Source organism: Tiliqua scincoides, chromosome 2, assembly GCF_035046505.1.
Source record: "Tiliqua scincoides isolate rTilSci1 chromosome 2, rTilSci1.hap2, whole genome shotgun sequence".
In the NCBI taxonomy this organism is placed as follows: Eukaryota; Metazoa; Chordata; class Lepidosauria; order Squamata; family Scincidae; genus Tiliqua; species Tiliqua scincoides.
In genome coordinates this window covers 206,947,508-206,964,993 of record NC_089822.1, presented here as the reverse complement: position 1 = coordinate 206,964,993, position 17,486 = coordinate 206,947,508, and the positions used below count along the sequence as shown (strand labels likewise).

General features: G+C 41.1%; 1 protein-coding gene across 6 annotated transcripts in view; it reads right to left on the bottom strand.

The window, feature by feature from the left end:
- Window positions 1-17,486, bottom strand: part of RAD54L2 (RAD54 like 2) — a 122,351-nt gene that overhangs the window by 40,494 nt on the left and 64,371 nt on the right. For 5 of the 6 annotated variants that reach the window (XM_066618153.1, XM_066618152.1, XM_066618154.1 and 2 more), the window contains 10 exons: window positions 15,235-15,430; window positions 13,184-13,323; window positions 10,356-10,490; window positions 8,730-8,962; window positions 8,338-8,520; window positions 7,733-7,866; window positions 3,380-3,576; window positions 2,392-2,734; window positions 2,032-2,209; window positions 469-720 (listed from right to left, as the gene is read on the bottom strand). In XM_066618153.1, the coding sequence (XP_066474250.1) occupies window positions 469-720; window positions 2,032-2,209; window positions 2,392-2,734; window positions 3,380-3,576; window positions 7,733-7,866; window positions 8,338-8,520; window positions 8,730-8,962; window positions 10,356-10,490; window positions 13,184-13,323; window positions 15,235-15,430 (1,991 nt within the window). The remainder of the gene's footprint in view (window positions 1-468; window positions 721-2,031; window positions 2,210-2,391; window positions 2,735-3,379; window positions 3,577-7,732; window positions 7,867-8,337; window positions 8,521-8,729; window positions 8,963-10,355; window positions 10,491-13,183; window positions 13,324-15,234; window positions 15,431-17,486) is intronic. The other variant, XM_066618151.1, reaches the window with a different exon arrangement.

Here is a 17,486-nt window from a genome sequence, read left to right as displayed (position 1 = left end):
TTTTAAACTTACCTGAGGTGTCATGCTGGCCCCCAGTAGGGTCCTGGAAGCTCACAGCCTCCTCTACTGTACTACAGTAAATAGCTCTGATCGGTGTTAGCGGCTATCTGCTGCAGCTCGGAGGCCTGCAGAGGGGGCTCTAGGACACTTCTGAAGACCATTGTGACCCCCTCCCCCACAGAAGTTTAAAATGACCTTGCTCCCGGGTGGCGCTGTGATCACTGTGGCACCATCAGGGCACCTATTTCTGAGTCACTCTCCTAAAGGGGGAATGGCCCTCTTCCAGTTTCCCTGATAGGTCACGACCCACCAATTTGGGAACCACTGTCGTAGATTATTAGCAAAGGTAACAATATATAGACACTCTATGAGAAATTGCTCCAACTTAAGGGCAGGGATTCTTCCTCTATGCTTTTGGAACTGAGGGAAAGAACCCATCACATCTGGAGTCTTGATTTCAATACTCACCCACTCATAAGTAACAACCTGATTGGCCCGCTCTTGAAAGGGATTGAAGCCAATGCCCTGAACGTATTTGCTGTTAGTAGCCTCTCCAATTGACGATGCCAAAGCATTGCTTTCTGCTTTTGCTTTCAATCCCTGTGACTGACAGCGTGAATTGGTGCCAGCTGTGCCAAGATCATCCACATCCAGGTCCTGCTCGTTTGCCAAATTCTCTTTCTGCAATGCTTCATACAGCACATCAGGGTGATTCCAGATCTGAAAGAGGGCTGTAGGTTACTTCTCAAATAGTTCAGAAGTTCAAGAAGGCCAATTCTATGCTTAGGTTCATTAGAAAAGGTATTGAGAACAAAACAGCTAATATTATAATGCCATTGTACAAATCTATGGTAAGGCCACACCTGGAGTATTGTGTCCAGTTCTGGTCGACGCATCTCAAAAAGGATATAGTGGAAATAGAAAAGGTGCAAAAGAGGGCAACTAAGATTATTGCTGGGCTGCGGCACCTTCCTTATGAGGAAAGGCTATGGTGTTTGGCCTCTTCAGCCTAGAAAAGAGACGCCTGAGGGGGGACATGATTGAGACAAACAAAATTATGCATGGGAAGGATAAAATGGATTGAGAGATGCTCTTTACACTCTCACATAACACCAGAACCAGGGGACATCCACTAAAATTGACTGTTGGGAGAGTTAGGACAGACAAAAGAAAATATTTCTTTACTCAGTATGTGGTTGGTTTGTGGAACTCCTTGCCACAGGATGTGGTGATCACATCTGGCCTGGATGCCTTTAAAAGGGGATTGGACAGGTTTCTGGAGGAAAAATCCATTATGGGTTACAAGCCATGATGTGTATGTGCAACCTCCTGATTTTAGAAATGGGCTATGTCAGATGCAGGGGAGGGCACCAGGATGCAGGTCTCTTGTTATCAGGTGTGTTCCCTGGGGCATTTGGTGGGGCCACTGTGAGATACAGGAAGCTGGACTAGATGGGTCTATGGCCTGATCCAGTGGGGCTGTTCTTATGTGATTAATTCTTCGAGAATCACTGGTGCTGGGAGATAAAATTGTCTCTTAACTATGAATAGTAACTTGATCTACACAAGGGACTGAATGTGGGTAACAACCAACAATTCCACTGAAATCTATACGTGAACATCCCCAAAGAGTTTGCAATCTAATTAGCTTATGTTCAAGGGTTGGGAGAAACAAAGGAGAATGACTTAAAAAAAAAAAGACAAATCAGAGTATTTTACCATGTAGAACATTTAAAAACAGTATTTTCTATTGCATAACTTCGATGCAATGTACAGAACAGCTTCTCTTGTTGCTAATAGTTGTCTCTCCAGGTACTAGAACAAGAATGCTTAAAACCAAAATTACAAAACAAAGCATCATAATGTGCAATACTTCTCAGCTGGAGTTTAGTCTTTAAAATTTGCCTGAGCATCTCATTATCATAATGATGCTCTCCCTCTCTCTCACACAGACACACACCAAAGATATAGAAAGTTAATTCCTCCCCATTCCATGTAATTTGCTCAAGATGTCATTCTCTTTTATATTACCTTACAACAGACACAGAAAGCCCTGAGCGGGTTCAGTCCCAGCCAACCACTGTTGCCTGCATCACGGAACCGGTTCATGAACTCAGTGTAAAGAGCCCGTTGTATCTTTGACAAACGCACTAAGATGACATGTTCTTCCTTATAGGGAAGCTGAATTTTCAGCACATTGTGCCCTCGCCTACAGAAGCAACAGAGAAGAAGATCAGAAGGAGGAACGTTCACAATTTCAGGTTCTACAGAGTGCTTCAGAACAAGATATCACAATTTTCTGCCCCATTGTTAACCAGTAAGTACAAAGAGGTCACATTAATGCAGGTTTGTTGAAAAGACTAAGGTGATGGGAATGTGATGTGGCCTCACCTTTGTACAAAGCCTTCCAGTAGACTGTGGAGGACATGACTTCGATACCTCATGAGACGAACATCCTGAGGGGTGCTGTCAATACACTGGCCATTCAGGATGGGGCGCTCAAACATATTACTGAATTCCTGCCGAGTACCAAGGAAGTCAGGACGGACAAAGTCCACCATGCACCAATACTCTATTAGGTTGTTTTGCAGAGGGTAGCCAGTCAGCACCACCCGTCGCCGAGACCGGATGTTCTTCAGGGCCTGAGAGGTGCTGGCATGGCAGTTCTTTATCCTGTGACCCTCATCACAGATGACCACATCTGGACCAGGGCGAATTAAAGCTTTCTCAATTCCTGAAGGAAACAAACAAACACAGGCTTAGTCTATTTACGATTTACTTAACAGGAGAAAGGTGAACTACAAAAAATCCAGTAAACAGAAAAATCAAGGCTCAAAAGTTGCAAATGATTTTCAGAGATATTAAGTTCCAATCTGACAGTAGCGGCACCAACACCATCTCTTCAGTGGCTTACATGACGTTGCATCTCATTAAAAATTCTCAGCCACTTCGTGTGTTCACACAGGCACAAGCAAAACATTAATAAAATGGGTCTAAGTGCTTCATGACCTGTCCCCACCCCCCAAAAACAGTTTCTACAGAGTAGCACAGAAAGGCATGGGAAGAGAAACACGAAGTAAAATTTATTCAGAAAGAGCTGCATTACACTAATGAAGGTAAATGGCCAGATGGCTAGACAATCCTATTTCTATATGCACACAGAGGACTGAAGTTTCTAACCAATTAAGAAACACTTTTGGTTAATAAGAGGGAGATTTTTATAGACTAACACAAATTTATTTCTGGGCATGAGCTTAAGGAAGTCCCCAAGGGGACGTTCCTCTTTCAGAATGTCCTTCTGCCCGCGTCCAGAGAATAAATATGATTACACAGCAGAGAGGTAAAAGGGAACCTTCAGATGAGGCCTCTGGCCTCTTACCTTTCAAGAGCTCCTGTTGCCGATCCTCTTCATCCAAATCAATAATGACTGGACCAGTCTGTTTCTTGCTTTTCTTTTTTCTGCCTGTGGCAAAGGATTTCTTCAGGGAAAGGAGACGATACATCTCATAGCCCAACAGCAGCACGCCACCATCTGTCACCCAATCAGCTACTACTTTGGCGCGTGCTGCTGTGGTCCTGTTAATAAAATTAAAAAAGGATAAGTGGGACAGTGCTTCTGAAACAGGGGAATGCAACAAAGCAGAAATCTGTGAAACGAGTGACCAGGTATGTGAACAAGAGCTCTCAAATATCGCCTCGAGACTTGCCACAGGAACCTCATGCTCTGTGAAGTGCAAATGCACACACAATGAGTTCACCCCTTTCCACTGCAAAGAACTTTGACTAGGCTACATCAAAGTAAAAGGAAAGGGGTGAAGAGACATGGTCATCCTTGAGTGATGAGGTCTAAGCATACCAAAAAAGTGTTGCAAGTTAAGGGCTGAGACCCATTGTTCCAAGCACTAACAATCAACTCCTAGGGCAGGGCACTGCACCTCTACTGCACTATCTGAAAGAGTGGCAGTGGCTTGGCATTTTTCCTCCTAGGCCAGCCTGCCAAAAATACAGTGGGAAGTGAGAGAAAAACATGCACAACCTTTGGAACTTATCTGTCAATCCCTTTCTAAATCAGGGAATCTTGCACTTTAGAACCACTTGTCAGAAAATATTCTTTAGTCCCAGACATGCAAATGATAAGAATTGTAAAAGGGAATCTATTCCGTTAGAGCAGTATTTCATGCAAGTATTTTACAATGGCCATCCAGATGTCTCTGGGAGCACACAAGAAAACAAGATGCCTTTATCCTGTTCCCACTCCCTTGCATCTGGCATTAAGAGATTGAATCGAATTAACCATTGTCATGTCTGACTCTTGATGATTCCACGAGCCAGCTTTCTCCATAATTGCCAATCCTATACAGCTTCAATAAGAGATAGGCTACCTCTAAAACCTGAAGGTTGCATATGGTCATTATATCTCGTATCCTGTAACAGACCAAATGTATCCAATTCCCTTTTAAAGGCATCTAGACTAGGTGCCATCACAGCATCATGTGGAACAGACAGAATGTGGCCTTGCAATTGATTGTACAAAGGCATAATAATATTGGTAATTTTATTCTCAAATCCTTTTCCAATGACCCTGAGCATGGAATTGGCATTCTTCATAGCTGCTGCACAGTGTCAACAGTTTCACTGAGCAGTCCACCACCACCCCACTCTCTCCTGATCTGGCACTGACAGCTAAGAACCTATCAACCTATGTGAAATTATTTCTTACCCCAATATGCATCACTTTACATTTACTTACACTGCAGTGCATCTGCCATTTTGCTGTCCAATCCCTCAGTTTGGAGAGATCTTTGTGGAGCTCTGCACAATCTATTCTAGACTTCACCACAAGGAAATGTTTAGTGGCATCTGCAGACTTGGCCACCTCACTGCTTACACCCAAATGGAACTCCTTGCCACAGGATGTGGTGATGGCGACTGGCCTGGATGCCTTTAAAAGGGGATTGGGCAAGTTTCTGGAGGAAAAATCCATTACGGGGTACAAGCCATGATGTGTATGCGCAACCTCCTGATTTTTGAAATGGGCTATGTCAGAATGCCAGGTGCAAGGGAGGGCACCAGGATGAGGTCTCTTGTATCTGGTGTGCTCCCTGGGGCATTTGGTGGGCCGCTGTGAGATACAGGAAGCTGGACTAGATGGGCCTATGGCCTGATCCAGTGGGGCTGTTCTTATGTTCTTATGTTTTCAAATCCAGGTCATTTATGAACAAACTGAAAAGGGCTGGTCCGAAGACTGATCCTTGGGGCTCACTGCTTTTCACCTCCACTGTGAAAATTGCCAATTTACACCCATTTCTCCGTTTCTGGTTCTTCAACCAGTTCCTATCCATAAAGAGGACTTGCCCTTTTATTCTCTGACTGCTGAGTTTTCTCAGGAGCCTTTGGTGAGAGACTGTGCCTAACACCTTCTGAAAGTCCTGATAAAGAATACCAATGGGTTTACCCACATCCACATACCTGCTGAATCCATTTTGCAAATGAAGGTTTATTATCAAGCACCTTTCTAGGACAGGGTACAAGTGTAACAAAATAGGAGGCAAAGTTATTGTCACGTAAATAGGTTTCATGTTAGATTTATTCTAATCTTCAGTGCTATGAGCAGTGGTCTCAACATACCATCTAGTGACTGGATTAGGTTCCAACCTATTACTGGCAGCCCTTTTAAAAGTTATTTCTTTTGAAAGGCAAAAGTGTTTTGGTTTTGGGGGATAGAGCTGTAATCAAATTGTGTAAGCTCTTGAGGAATGCTTTGTATTTTACTGTAAAGAAATTCTTATAAGAAGTGCTGACTTTAAAAGCACTAAGCATTTTTGCTGAGTCACTGTTCTTGAACTAACTTCTTCCAGTCTCCTGATTTGGAAGAGTAATCTGCTCCCTGCTAAATGGTCAAAGAGGCATTTTTTAATTCAAGTGGTGCTCCTCTTATATTTAGTAGGGGAGAGCTGTCCCTCTTCACGCCAGCACAATGTCTTTTCTACTGGTAATTTGCTGGTGTTCTGCTACATCTTTTTAGACTATGAGCCCTTTTGGGATAGTGAGCCATTTAGTTATTTTTCCTCTGTAAACTGCTTTATGAACTTTTTTGTTGAAAAGCGGTAAATACTCTTAAACATCATCTACAACTAAGCAAAGTCGATTTCTTATCGTACTATGCTTCAGCTGAAAGGATCACATGGGAACTGTGGATGATAATTTAATTTTCAAGGACCATGGACTATGTGATCAAAAGGGCATCTGCTATGGCAGGAGTCAGTAGAATTTGGATGGGTCCTGGCTGAACTGAGTTGTCTATAAAAACAGGTTCCTTAGAGTCACCTGGTTCCTCCTTTCTTCCTTCCACCATGGTGGAGCCGACTGACATGCTGCCACATTTTTCATCAACTGGTCTTCTGCTAACTTCAGACATGGAACTTAGTTATAGCTTGCTGAATGTAAGTGCTAGAGCAGTTAGTCAGATGTCATTTTTCTGCACTATGAGAGAAATTCTCATCTTTGCTTTGAACTCGTCTTTTCTAAGCGTAAGCTCCTTTTCCAACTATGAAATTTATTCCTTTCAATAAAATTCCATTTTATTTTGAAGATTATGGTGTTTGTCTCTGAATGAGGGAATGAGTGTTTATCTAAATCTGGTTCTTGACCTGTTGGTCATACTACTGAATAATTATTGTTTTGGTGGAGGGAGCAGAGGTGTAGCTAAGTCATTTGACACCTGGGGCCCACAAATTTTTGACAACCCCTTCCAAAAATTCTTTTCAGTAGCAGTCATGACATGAAATGAATAAAAATAATAACCAGAAATAAACTCAGTGAGCATTTCCCCACTAGCATGGGATGAAAATCAGTGCCCTCCCTTGCTGTTGCTCCCCTGCACATAGTAGTGACATACTGCCCATGTATCTGGAGATTCCATGTAGCCATCATGGTTAATATTCACTTGCAGACCTGTAGTCCATCATAAACGTTTAGAAACAACTTTAAAGTCATTTAAACCAGTAACCAACAACACCCAAATTTCTCACTAGTGGCATCACTAGGGTTGGTGTTATGTGAGCTGCAACTCATAGTGTCACTCCCATTAACTTCATTTTGCTATAAAACAGTTCAGTTCACCCAACAAATCAGTAACTAACAAAAAACCAGTAGCCAACTTGATGAAACTCAAACAACTGAATAGGAGTTATAGTATTAGCTCCAATACATGGAAATGAGAGCTAACTCATACTAACATCTTATTGCTTCCATGCTATGTCACAACACTACCTCATTGGCTCTTGGAACAGTCAGTCTTATTGGTCAGTTTGAATTAAGGAAATCCACTGTTTGTTACCTTCTGCTCCCCACAGCTACACCACTAGGAGGAAGTCAGCTGAGTGCAGAGCAAGACCTTCATTCATTCATATAAGTTCATCTTTAACATATTCATTTATGTAAACGTGTGTAAATTTATTCAAATTTGAAATGTAAATTAATTCCCCCCCCCCGACACAGTGACAGAGAGAAGATGTGGCCTTCCTGCCAAAAACTTTGGACACCCCTGTCTTAAAGGAAAAATGGATTGTGCAAGATTGTGCCATCTTGGAAAACTGTACGTGTGCTTCCAGTCAAAGTGGACAATGGAAAGCGGGTGTAATGTATAAATCAGGAGGAATAATACATAAATCCCCCACGTTTCCGTCACAGTTGCGTATGACACCTCTGTTAGAGTATGACTAGCACTAACTTGTGTTCGTCATTCAGGATGTGGACTTTGAAGGAGCGGGGCCGTATCTCTTTTGGGTCATAGTCAGCAGGAAGGGCTTCTGGTGCTGGAAGCCACATGTTGAATTCTGCTAGCCAGTTCTGAAGAGTGTTTACCTGTAATGGGGGGGGGGGGGGGAAGGAATGCAACATATCAGTTATGACTCTGAAACCAAGGGTTTCCATCAGAAGTTCATGATCAAAGAATACTGGACACTCAAAACACAAATGCAGTGGTTCGGATTCATATTCAGATAAATACATACACAATTTTATACAATACTGATTTTCATATGGGTATAGGAGATCCAATATATTCCACACTGCATTCACTTCAGAGACTGAGACAAGTCCTACTGACTTACATGAGAATTAAGAAGAAAATACCTTAATATCTCCCACTTCTGTTGCACAGTAGGATGTACTGGAACTCACTATGGAATTCCAAGAATAGGTAGAAGGATAAAAGCACCTTGGAGCTTATCCTGAATTCTGAAGTCCCTTCTTCACCTCCTATCTCCACCTTGCTCAGAAGGAGGAGGTAACACATGAATAGACTCAACAAACATTTTTCACCAGCTTACTTACAGGTACAATGGCCAGGACCGTCTTTGCCTCGATGTGCCGGAAAAGTACATCCAAAAAAGAAATGACCTGGAGGGTCTTGCCCAGTCCCATGCTATGGGCTAAGATACACCCAAACCCACTGCTGGTTTTAAATCTGTCCAAGGACTCCACCAGATTATCGTATAGGAACCGGATACCTCCGATCTAGAATAAGCAACAAACATTGCCAATAATTACAGGAAGAAGGGCGGAAAATGCAACAAATTCCAGTGTTGGATAGGCATCACAAACATCAAGGGAAAAAGCACTGAGATTTATAAATAAATTAATCTGTAATTAATTACAACAGAATGCAGCTTCTGGAAGTAAAATTGCTGAAGTTGGTGAAAATCCAGACCAAAAAGCTCCAGTACCTGGTGAGGTTTTACTGCCCGTGCAAGTTGTGGGGCCAGGTAAATGTCCTCTTCATTTGGTGGGTGATTGATGTTGACGATTACTTGACCCGAAGCATCTAACTGATTTAAAGCATCATTCACATGAGCACCAGTGCTCTCTTCAGTAGCATCTTCATCTCCCTCATTGCCAGAATCACTGCTGTCTACAATCTGGAGGGATTCATCTTCTCCTGAACTTAATTCTATCACTTCTAAAAGACAACCAGATGGAGATTAACATTATGCTTCATCACAACAGAAACTTAAAAGTTGCATAACCTGCCCATGTGTTTCCATTTTCTCCTTTCTCACCTTCTTCCTCAGTAGAAAATTGAGCAAGGTAAAAAAATGACAAGTTAAAAGTTAAAGTATCTTACTAATATACACCAATAGTCTGCTACTGATTATGCCAGTATCGTGCAATTCTTTCACCTTCTATAAATTACCATGCTCAATTCCTGCTAAAGAGATCAAGGAAACAAGGAGATGACACACAATCATCACTTTCTTAAAATCATTGCACTTAAAAAAACTGGGTATGTACATAAAAGAAACAAACTTAACAATCCCTTAAATGTTGGAATTTGAGGCTAAAGTCAAAAAGTAATCTTTATTTTCCCCAATTTTATAGTCCTATCTATTTGCAAAGTCCTCACAGATACAAATGAGTCTAAAAATTTACACCAACCTTCTAGCAAAGCAGAAATCTCAAATTTTTTAACTACAGGTTGAGACTAATTATTCTTGTGGGTTCCGTTCCAAGCACTCACATGGATGAAAAAAAGGAACTATAGCAAATCAATTTAAAAAACAAAGTTTCTTTGCTCTTTGTGATTTAAAAACAGCCTTGCTGACCTTTTGACTCTAAGATAAGAGTCATTAAGAAGACAATCCATCAACCAGTCCTTCTCCAAGAGCTTAGAAAGCTTCATTCAGCCCCTCCCTTCACCAATGCAAAGCAATCACCTTTCTTTCAGTGCTCAGGGGGAAGGGAGGGGTCCGCTGGAGAGTGAAGGATTGTCAGTCAGTTGCCCTCTCTCTCTCAGTCCTATTGTTAAAGGACTGTTCAGTTTTTTAAACTGATTTTAAAGGGGTACATTTTCCCCTTCTCCAGGGATCAGCACATTCCTTCTCATTGTAGTGGCCATTTGTGTTGAGTCAAATCCATGTATAAATAGGCTGAACCTGTATTCAAATAATCATTGCAAAGAAAGTTGCTTAATCTCAAACAAAGGCTAGTTTAGAGCTGACAGAGATAGAAATGAGAGTAAGGTATAAACTGTGTAGTTTTACCTAAAATTTGCACTCAGTGTTTGATTTGAGAGTTAGACCTGAAAGATCCAGGTTCAAATTCCTGCTCAGCTATGAAGCTTCCTGGGTGACCTTGGGCCAGTCACTATCTCTCAGCCTTACCTACCTTACAGAGTTGTTGTAAGGACAAAAGAAGGGGAAGAGTTATGTATCACCCTGAGATCTTTGGAGGAAGAGTGGTACAGAAACGTGAAAAACAAATATTTATTTTTTCTACAATGCCTTTGTAGCTAACTCTGATATTCAAGGGTTTTACAGGTTGCAATGAGGGAAGTCAGGGAAATCCATCCTTACCATTTTTAACACTACTATGGAGTCTTCCCGAGTCATCTTCACTACCGCTGCTAGAGCTGTCTAAGCAAATGACTTCTTCAGCTAAGACTTGAGGGGGTAGCTGAGCAACTTCTGCAGTTCTTAAAGCAATCTCCTCTACACCAAAGCAATAAACAATAATGATACTAAATACCAGAATGAGAAAGCAAAACAGATTTCAGACAAAAACATTCCCCAACTGATTCCCCATACTGATTTAGACTTTCCCAAATTTGTATATGTAATGAATCTATGTTACCAAATTTGGTAACATAGATTCATTACATATACAAAGCTATTTTTGATTGGACACTGTTGCAGTAACTTTTGTTTATCTCAAAGTTACTGCAGTTTTACAGCTATTTGCTGCATTTTAAACTTTATTTACTGTGGTATTAGTAGTAAGCATGGATTCTCTTAATTAGGCCCAAAAATATCCACTTATAACAATTGTCCTCCTAATAACTTGGCAAAATACCAAACCTATGTTAAACTTTCCCCCTGAACTTATTTTCGATTTATATTTCAGATAAATATAATTCATTTTTTACATTAACAATTAGCACACGCTTGTTCTACATATTAAAGGCAAGAGCATTACAGTATCAAAACAATTGTTAAAACACAGCAAAATCTGTTCCTTTGTTAGTCATATTTTCCTCCTTCATGTCTTCAGCAGTTATTCTCTCACTCTGTTTTTATTTGCTTAAGTCAAAGAATGTATATTATTCCTCCTCTAGGTTGAATAGCACATAAATAAAATCCAAGTAAATACATTTTTCAAAAATCTATGCCATTTGCTAGGCCATTTGAAACTTTAAGCTGAAGTATTATCATAATAGCAATTTCATGTATTCCATACACTCTGATATTCAGTTGGTGACTGATGCTTCTTTCACTGTTATGCTATTACTGTTTTAACCCTGCCATGAGAGAGGAAGTGTAAAACACATATTTCCATGTGGATTTTGGATGTCACTCATATTTAGAAGAACAGGGGAAAACAGAATTTAGAAGAAAAGTGATTTCCTACCTATCACTGCATTTTTCTTATCTAACATGTTTCAGAAGCCTTGCATATTTGGACATTATCTACATGTGGTAGTTAACAAGCTACCACTCTTAATATCTGTCTGACTGAATTCCACACTCAGGATCTTGCAATTCAGTTCTCTTATATTACTAATTTATGAAGAATATGCAGACCAAATTTTGGTCCAAATCTCCCCCATAACTTTGCCCAAATCAGACACCAGCCCTGATGTTCACATGTGACACTATTTCGTATCTGACCAGGTCCATCTCTGCTGCCTGCCCTGCCCTCCTCCTTCTGTAAGTTAGGGGAAAAACTGACTTCTGTTGGTGCCTGGAAACTGGTAGCTGCCACCTCAGTTTCTCACAATTCCCTGCACACTGCAACATTCTAGGTGACTGTACAAAATGACCACTGCACAAACACATGGCAGCCCACACTACTAATATCAATTTTAAGAGTTAATGAAGTTTGAAATTTTCCTGAATTTTTTTAATCTTGAAGTTTTTTTTAATGTATATTGCTTTGAGTTAAATGTTACCAAAAGAAAAAGGTGAGAAAATGATTTTGCAATGTACGTAGTATCAGTTGATCAGTAAATCTATTCATGTAAACCAGCGCTCGCCAAACTACAGTCCATGGGCCGAATCTGGCGCAGCATTGCATCTCTCCCTATGTATGCTTACCGTTCCACTGTGCTGTTCACACATCCGATCGCTATAACGCATCCCTCTACTGTTGTGTCTGCCTGGAAATGCAGGTGCAAAGCCTGCTGGAGCAATGGGCTACAGGCGTATCTGCCTAGAGTGCCACAACAACTGGGTGGGCTTCTTCCACACATCGTGGCAGAATGGGTCCAAATGGGGACTGCTTTTTCTTTCACAAATTTGGCAACCACTGATGTAAACCAAATATGATTATTTTAAAAACAACATTTTCCAGTGATATTACAGAACCCAAAGGGACCCAAAGGCATGTTTGATTAAATGACATTACAAAATATCTAAGAATCTGAGAGTGCTGATAGGAAACATATTAGCAGCTGAAAAAAGAGTAACCCTGTTCTATACCAGAGTGGTAAAAAAAAAAAAAAGGCTGGTCTGTTTATGCATAAATTATTATTGGACATATGGGGAAGCACACTACACATTTGCTTAAAGAAAGCTGGCATTTGTTTACTTCATGCTGGAATCAAAACAATCCTACTTCATAAGCAATCTGAAATACTTTCAATACTCTTAAGTCTATAAAAAATCCTGTAAGTCTCTTCCTCTCTTTTACATATGGACTTTCACCACCTACTAATAGATTAACAAGAAACAAAACAATCTATATTGGCGTTCTGCACATATATACAAACGTATTTGTGATGTCCTGTTTCATAATAAAAATGTATTTATAAAGAAGAAATTACATAAAAGGCAATAGGATGTAATACAGATGTTCCTACATCTTTTTCTGAATGCTGTCCATGAAAGTTTTAGTACGTATATTATCCATTTTGTTAAATATTTGACTTGTGCACTCTGACATGCTCAGAAATCACAAGGGTTAATGTATTATTAAGGCTGCAATCCTAACCACACTTTCCTGAGAGAAAGCCCCATTGAACAAAACAGGACTCATTTCTGAGTAGACCTGGTTAGGATTGTGCCCTAAGTCTATTAACAAGAAGGACAGTTTGGTATGCTGAAGAACTTAAAGGATTACCATTACGATTTGTATCTTCCCCTGATCTGTTTCAGTTTGGCCTTTGTTTAGTATTTCAGTTGCCTACCTGGAAGGAACTCTAGGGGTACTGTGGGGATGCTGGCTTGATAATCCTTCCTTTGTTGCTCAAGCCGTTTCCTTCTTTCCAACTCTTCCTGCTGGGCTGCTTTTGTCACAGCCTCCAACTGGTCCTCCCGCAGCAACTTTCTGAGTGCATAATCAGAAAACATATTACTTCAAAACAAAAATCTATCTATACATGCTGCTGGAATTAGTTTCATTATATCAACTGGGTTAAAAATAAATCTACAGCTATTTGTCTGGTTTAAAGAAAGTTACAGGATTCAGAAGGAATCAAGAACATCACAAAAGCCTTGATGGATCAGGCCAAGGGTCCATCACGTCCAGCTTCCTGTATTTCACAATGGACCTCCAGATGTTGATTTTAATAAGCTCAGATAAATGTTAAGTATGATTCCATGGGTAGATGAACTAACTTTATCTTTTTTTATTGGGTTACTAGCTTAGTGGATGGTGGGATGCTGTTAATGTAACTTACCTTGATTTCAGTAAAGCATTCAACAAGGTTCCCCACAACAGCTGAATTAGCAAGTTAGTAAAGTATGGGCCAGATCAAAGTGTCAAACAAAAGGCCTGCGGGCTGGATACATCCCGCAGAATCTCTTTATCTGGCCCGCACAATAACTGGGCTATCCTAGCGTCACCCTTTCATCAGCACTACTTCTGCTGAAGCTCTGGGAGGGAAAGAAGGAGGGAGGCCTCAGAAGACAGGGGAACACTACAGGGGAAGGTGCAGACAGGACTGGTCTTAGGGTGATTTGACCAAACCAGGCTCTGTGCCAGGAGAGGCCGGTGAGCAGAGCACCTGCAACCACTACCAGCACCCTGCTCTGTAGCCGATGCTTCAACATGGAATCTTCCGTTATCACAATGCGAGTGAGGTGAGCAGAGCATTGCCACTGGACTGCCCTCCCTCCCACTTGCCTCTAGGTCCTACTGACTTGAAACTTGCCCTCCCCCCTGAAGCAGTTGACTGTGATGCCACCGCCAGTTGCCTTGCTGCTGCCACTCATCCTGGTGAGTACAGGGCCGCGTGGGTGTGGGTGAACTCCGCAAAAATGTTTTGCATTGGGCCCCGCAGCTCCTAAGGCTGGTCCTGGGTGCAGACCAAGAGGGGTGAGAGATGGAGATTCTGCTGAAAGAGCCCAATCATCACTCAGGCTGCCCTTTCAAAAGTGCCACTTCTACTGAAGCATCAGTTTGCAGAGCATCTCTCAGCTGCTGAACTGAGATAAAGTAGTACCTCCATGTATACTTATCTCCATGTATACTTTATATACGTGTATATAAAGTATATGTATACTTTTATATCTATCTATCTATATCTATATCTATGTATGTATGTATGTATGTATGTATATGTGTACACACACACACACACACACACACACACATATATATATATATATAAAATCTCCATATATATGTGTATATATAATTTGCATTTCACTCATTCTCTGAAGCCATGGAAGCATTTCCTAGAGATCATCATGCCCCCCTCAGAACGAGACTAATGCAATGTGCTACCATTTTACCATTGGCTAGAGGTCTCAAATACACCATTAGAAAAGTGTATTCATGGAATGATAGATCAACCACATTCCATCTAATAAAAGTGCAATTAGCAACAGCAGATTCCACAGACACAATTATCTCAAAATGAACCAAATGTAATGAATCCTCAATCTAATAACCTTAATTCAATAGACTTCAGAAAGACCTGATACTTTCCAAGGTCCACTATGTTAAACACCCCTTCCTTCATTAGTCCATTTAACCACTCACTATCCCTTGGTGCTGCCACTCCATTCTGCATCAGAGCCGCTCAGAATGGAGATGTTCCTCCATTACCTAGAGAACCCTGATGAAGAGCAGAACAGAGTGGCAGCATTAAAGAAGTTTTCTAAGGTAAAGGCTTAATATACTTAATGGAGGAAAGGGGTGTCCAGATTTAATTGTCTTCTGGAATTGACTTAGTCAGTTACAATGGAGGTTCACTGTGCATCTATCTATCTATAAATTATTTCTATTGTTCACCTTATGTTCCTCCTCATGTGAGAAGGTTTTTGAGCCCTCTTCTTTTTGGTGTCCTCAGAGGCCAGGTTCTTGTGCCGATTCTGCAGTAATTTCTCTGCCTGTTCACTCTGAGATGAGGTAGTTGAAGTAGAGCGTTGCCATTCCCCATCTTCACCATGCTGAACGTGATCACCAAATGTTGCTTCACGGGACTGGTCTGAAACAGCAAAATTATAGTGAGTTGTATAAAAACCCATACATATCAAGTAACAATTTTTGCCTTTTTTACATGTGTTAATCTGGAAATAAGTTGAGAGAAAATTCCTTCTGAGAGATTCCTTCTGTTGTTACTGTGATCATTTTTTACTAGATAAAAAAGTTTATCTGTGTGTTTTAGAGAAGCTAATGAATGTGGAGCCCCTTCTAGCCAATTTACTTGTGTCTCAGGCTACCATTCAACAAAGCAGCCTGAGGAACTACAACAAATAATTCCAGTGTTGCCGTTCGACATGTTTAGTAGACACACACACACTACAACACAGGAATCCATTCCAACAGGGAAAGAAACAAGGTGCAGACACAATCTCTTGTATACTTTGGTTTTCAGTTCAGTTCATTTTCTTCCAGGGACCAAAATAAATTTTGCACACTAATGCAGAAAAACATTGACGTTTCCCTTTTAATGTACAGTAAAACACCAAAAATTGGTGACCTGATTGTCTAGCACCCCCAGGGGTTCAGCATCAAGAATTGTCTGGGAGCAACATCAAATCAGCAATGGACTCCCAACTTCGCTGGCCCCTGAGCAGGCACACTTGCGTCCTGCTCGCCAATGGAGACAGGTTATGGAAGTGGCTTGGCAGTAACGCAAGTAGTGGCCACCGTAGCTAGATCTGGACAGTAACAGCGATGGAATGCTAGATCTGAGGATCTTTAAGGGTGGGATAGCACCTCCTGATAGTCCAACAGTACCAAGGTCCCAAAGATGCCAGACTATTGGAGTTTTACTGTAATTAGAAACATCATGTTTCTTCTTGTATGCCATCTATAGCCCTATTTAAATGGCAGGTTTGCAGCATGGGAACTGTTTTCCTGTGGTCACACAACACTCCAGTAAAATGTATAGATAATAACCACATGGGTGGGATGATGTGGTCATATCCCACGCTATTGCTGCTTCCTGTGTAACCAACTTTTTAGTATCAGAACCCACCCAGCCACCCCCCCAAAAGGTTCCACTTTACCAGCCACTCAAGGCTCTGTGGTTATAATGGTGATTGGGCAGCAATGCTCCTCCCAAGTACTAGGTTGATGCACTCTTGATGCATATAGCTCTATCTACCCTGTCAGTTTCATGAACCACCAAAAAAAGAGTCGTGACTCACTGGTGGGCCACGGACCCATAGTTTGCGAAGCACTGATGTAATCTGTTCAACTGTACAACTGGCATCTATTTCCTGTACTACTTTTCCTTCCCACAAGCAACAAGTTTAGCTGAACCAAAGCTAACCCCACTCCACCCTCCTCTATTGTAAGCAGAAGATAGGTCACACAGTGAGCTTTATACATTTTCTGGTATAAGCAAAGCCTTTAGGGAAGCATGCAGCAAGAGATACGTCAAAACAAACAAGCCCACAATCCATTACATTCATTTACCCCAAGGAATTCCAATTCTAGCAAGCGCAATTTAATTTCTTCGGTTTTCTTAGACTAGAACTCTATCTGTGTTAAGACACAATTCTGGCACATCAAGTCAACTGAGGTTCAATAATACTATACTGTACATAGCTCTTTCACACCCATGGCTTTCCCCTTCATTCACAATTATGTAACTAGATCAAAGATTGCATAAAATAGGGCAATGGGAAGCACCACTAGCAACACGCATGATCACATTCTGCAGGATGAGTCATTAAACTAGTGACTTTCCTAAAGCCAAAAATGAAGCCACAGTTCATGCATAAACCTAAGAGATAAAAATCAAATATTAGTGATACACAGTCACAGTGCACATGCATGCTCTCTCTCACACACACAAATGCACACACCTCTCCAATATACTTTTACATTGCTTTTATACACCTTTTCGCAAGAGATACTGTATATATAACAAATATAAAGATCCAACAGAATAGGCCTGGTAATTATAACCTATTCTTCCTTACTGTGTTACAAAATTAAAAGGGTAATTCTTATTCCTTGTTCAACTAACCCCCCCCCCGCCCCACTCACCCCCACACACAGCTTTTTCTGCAAAACCCCAGATGGCAGTA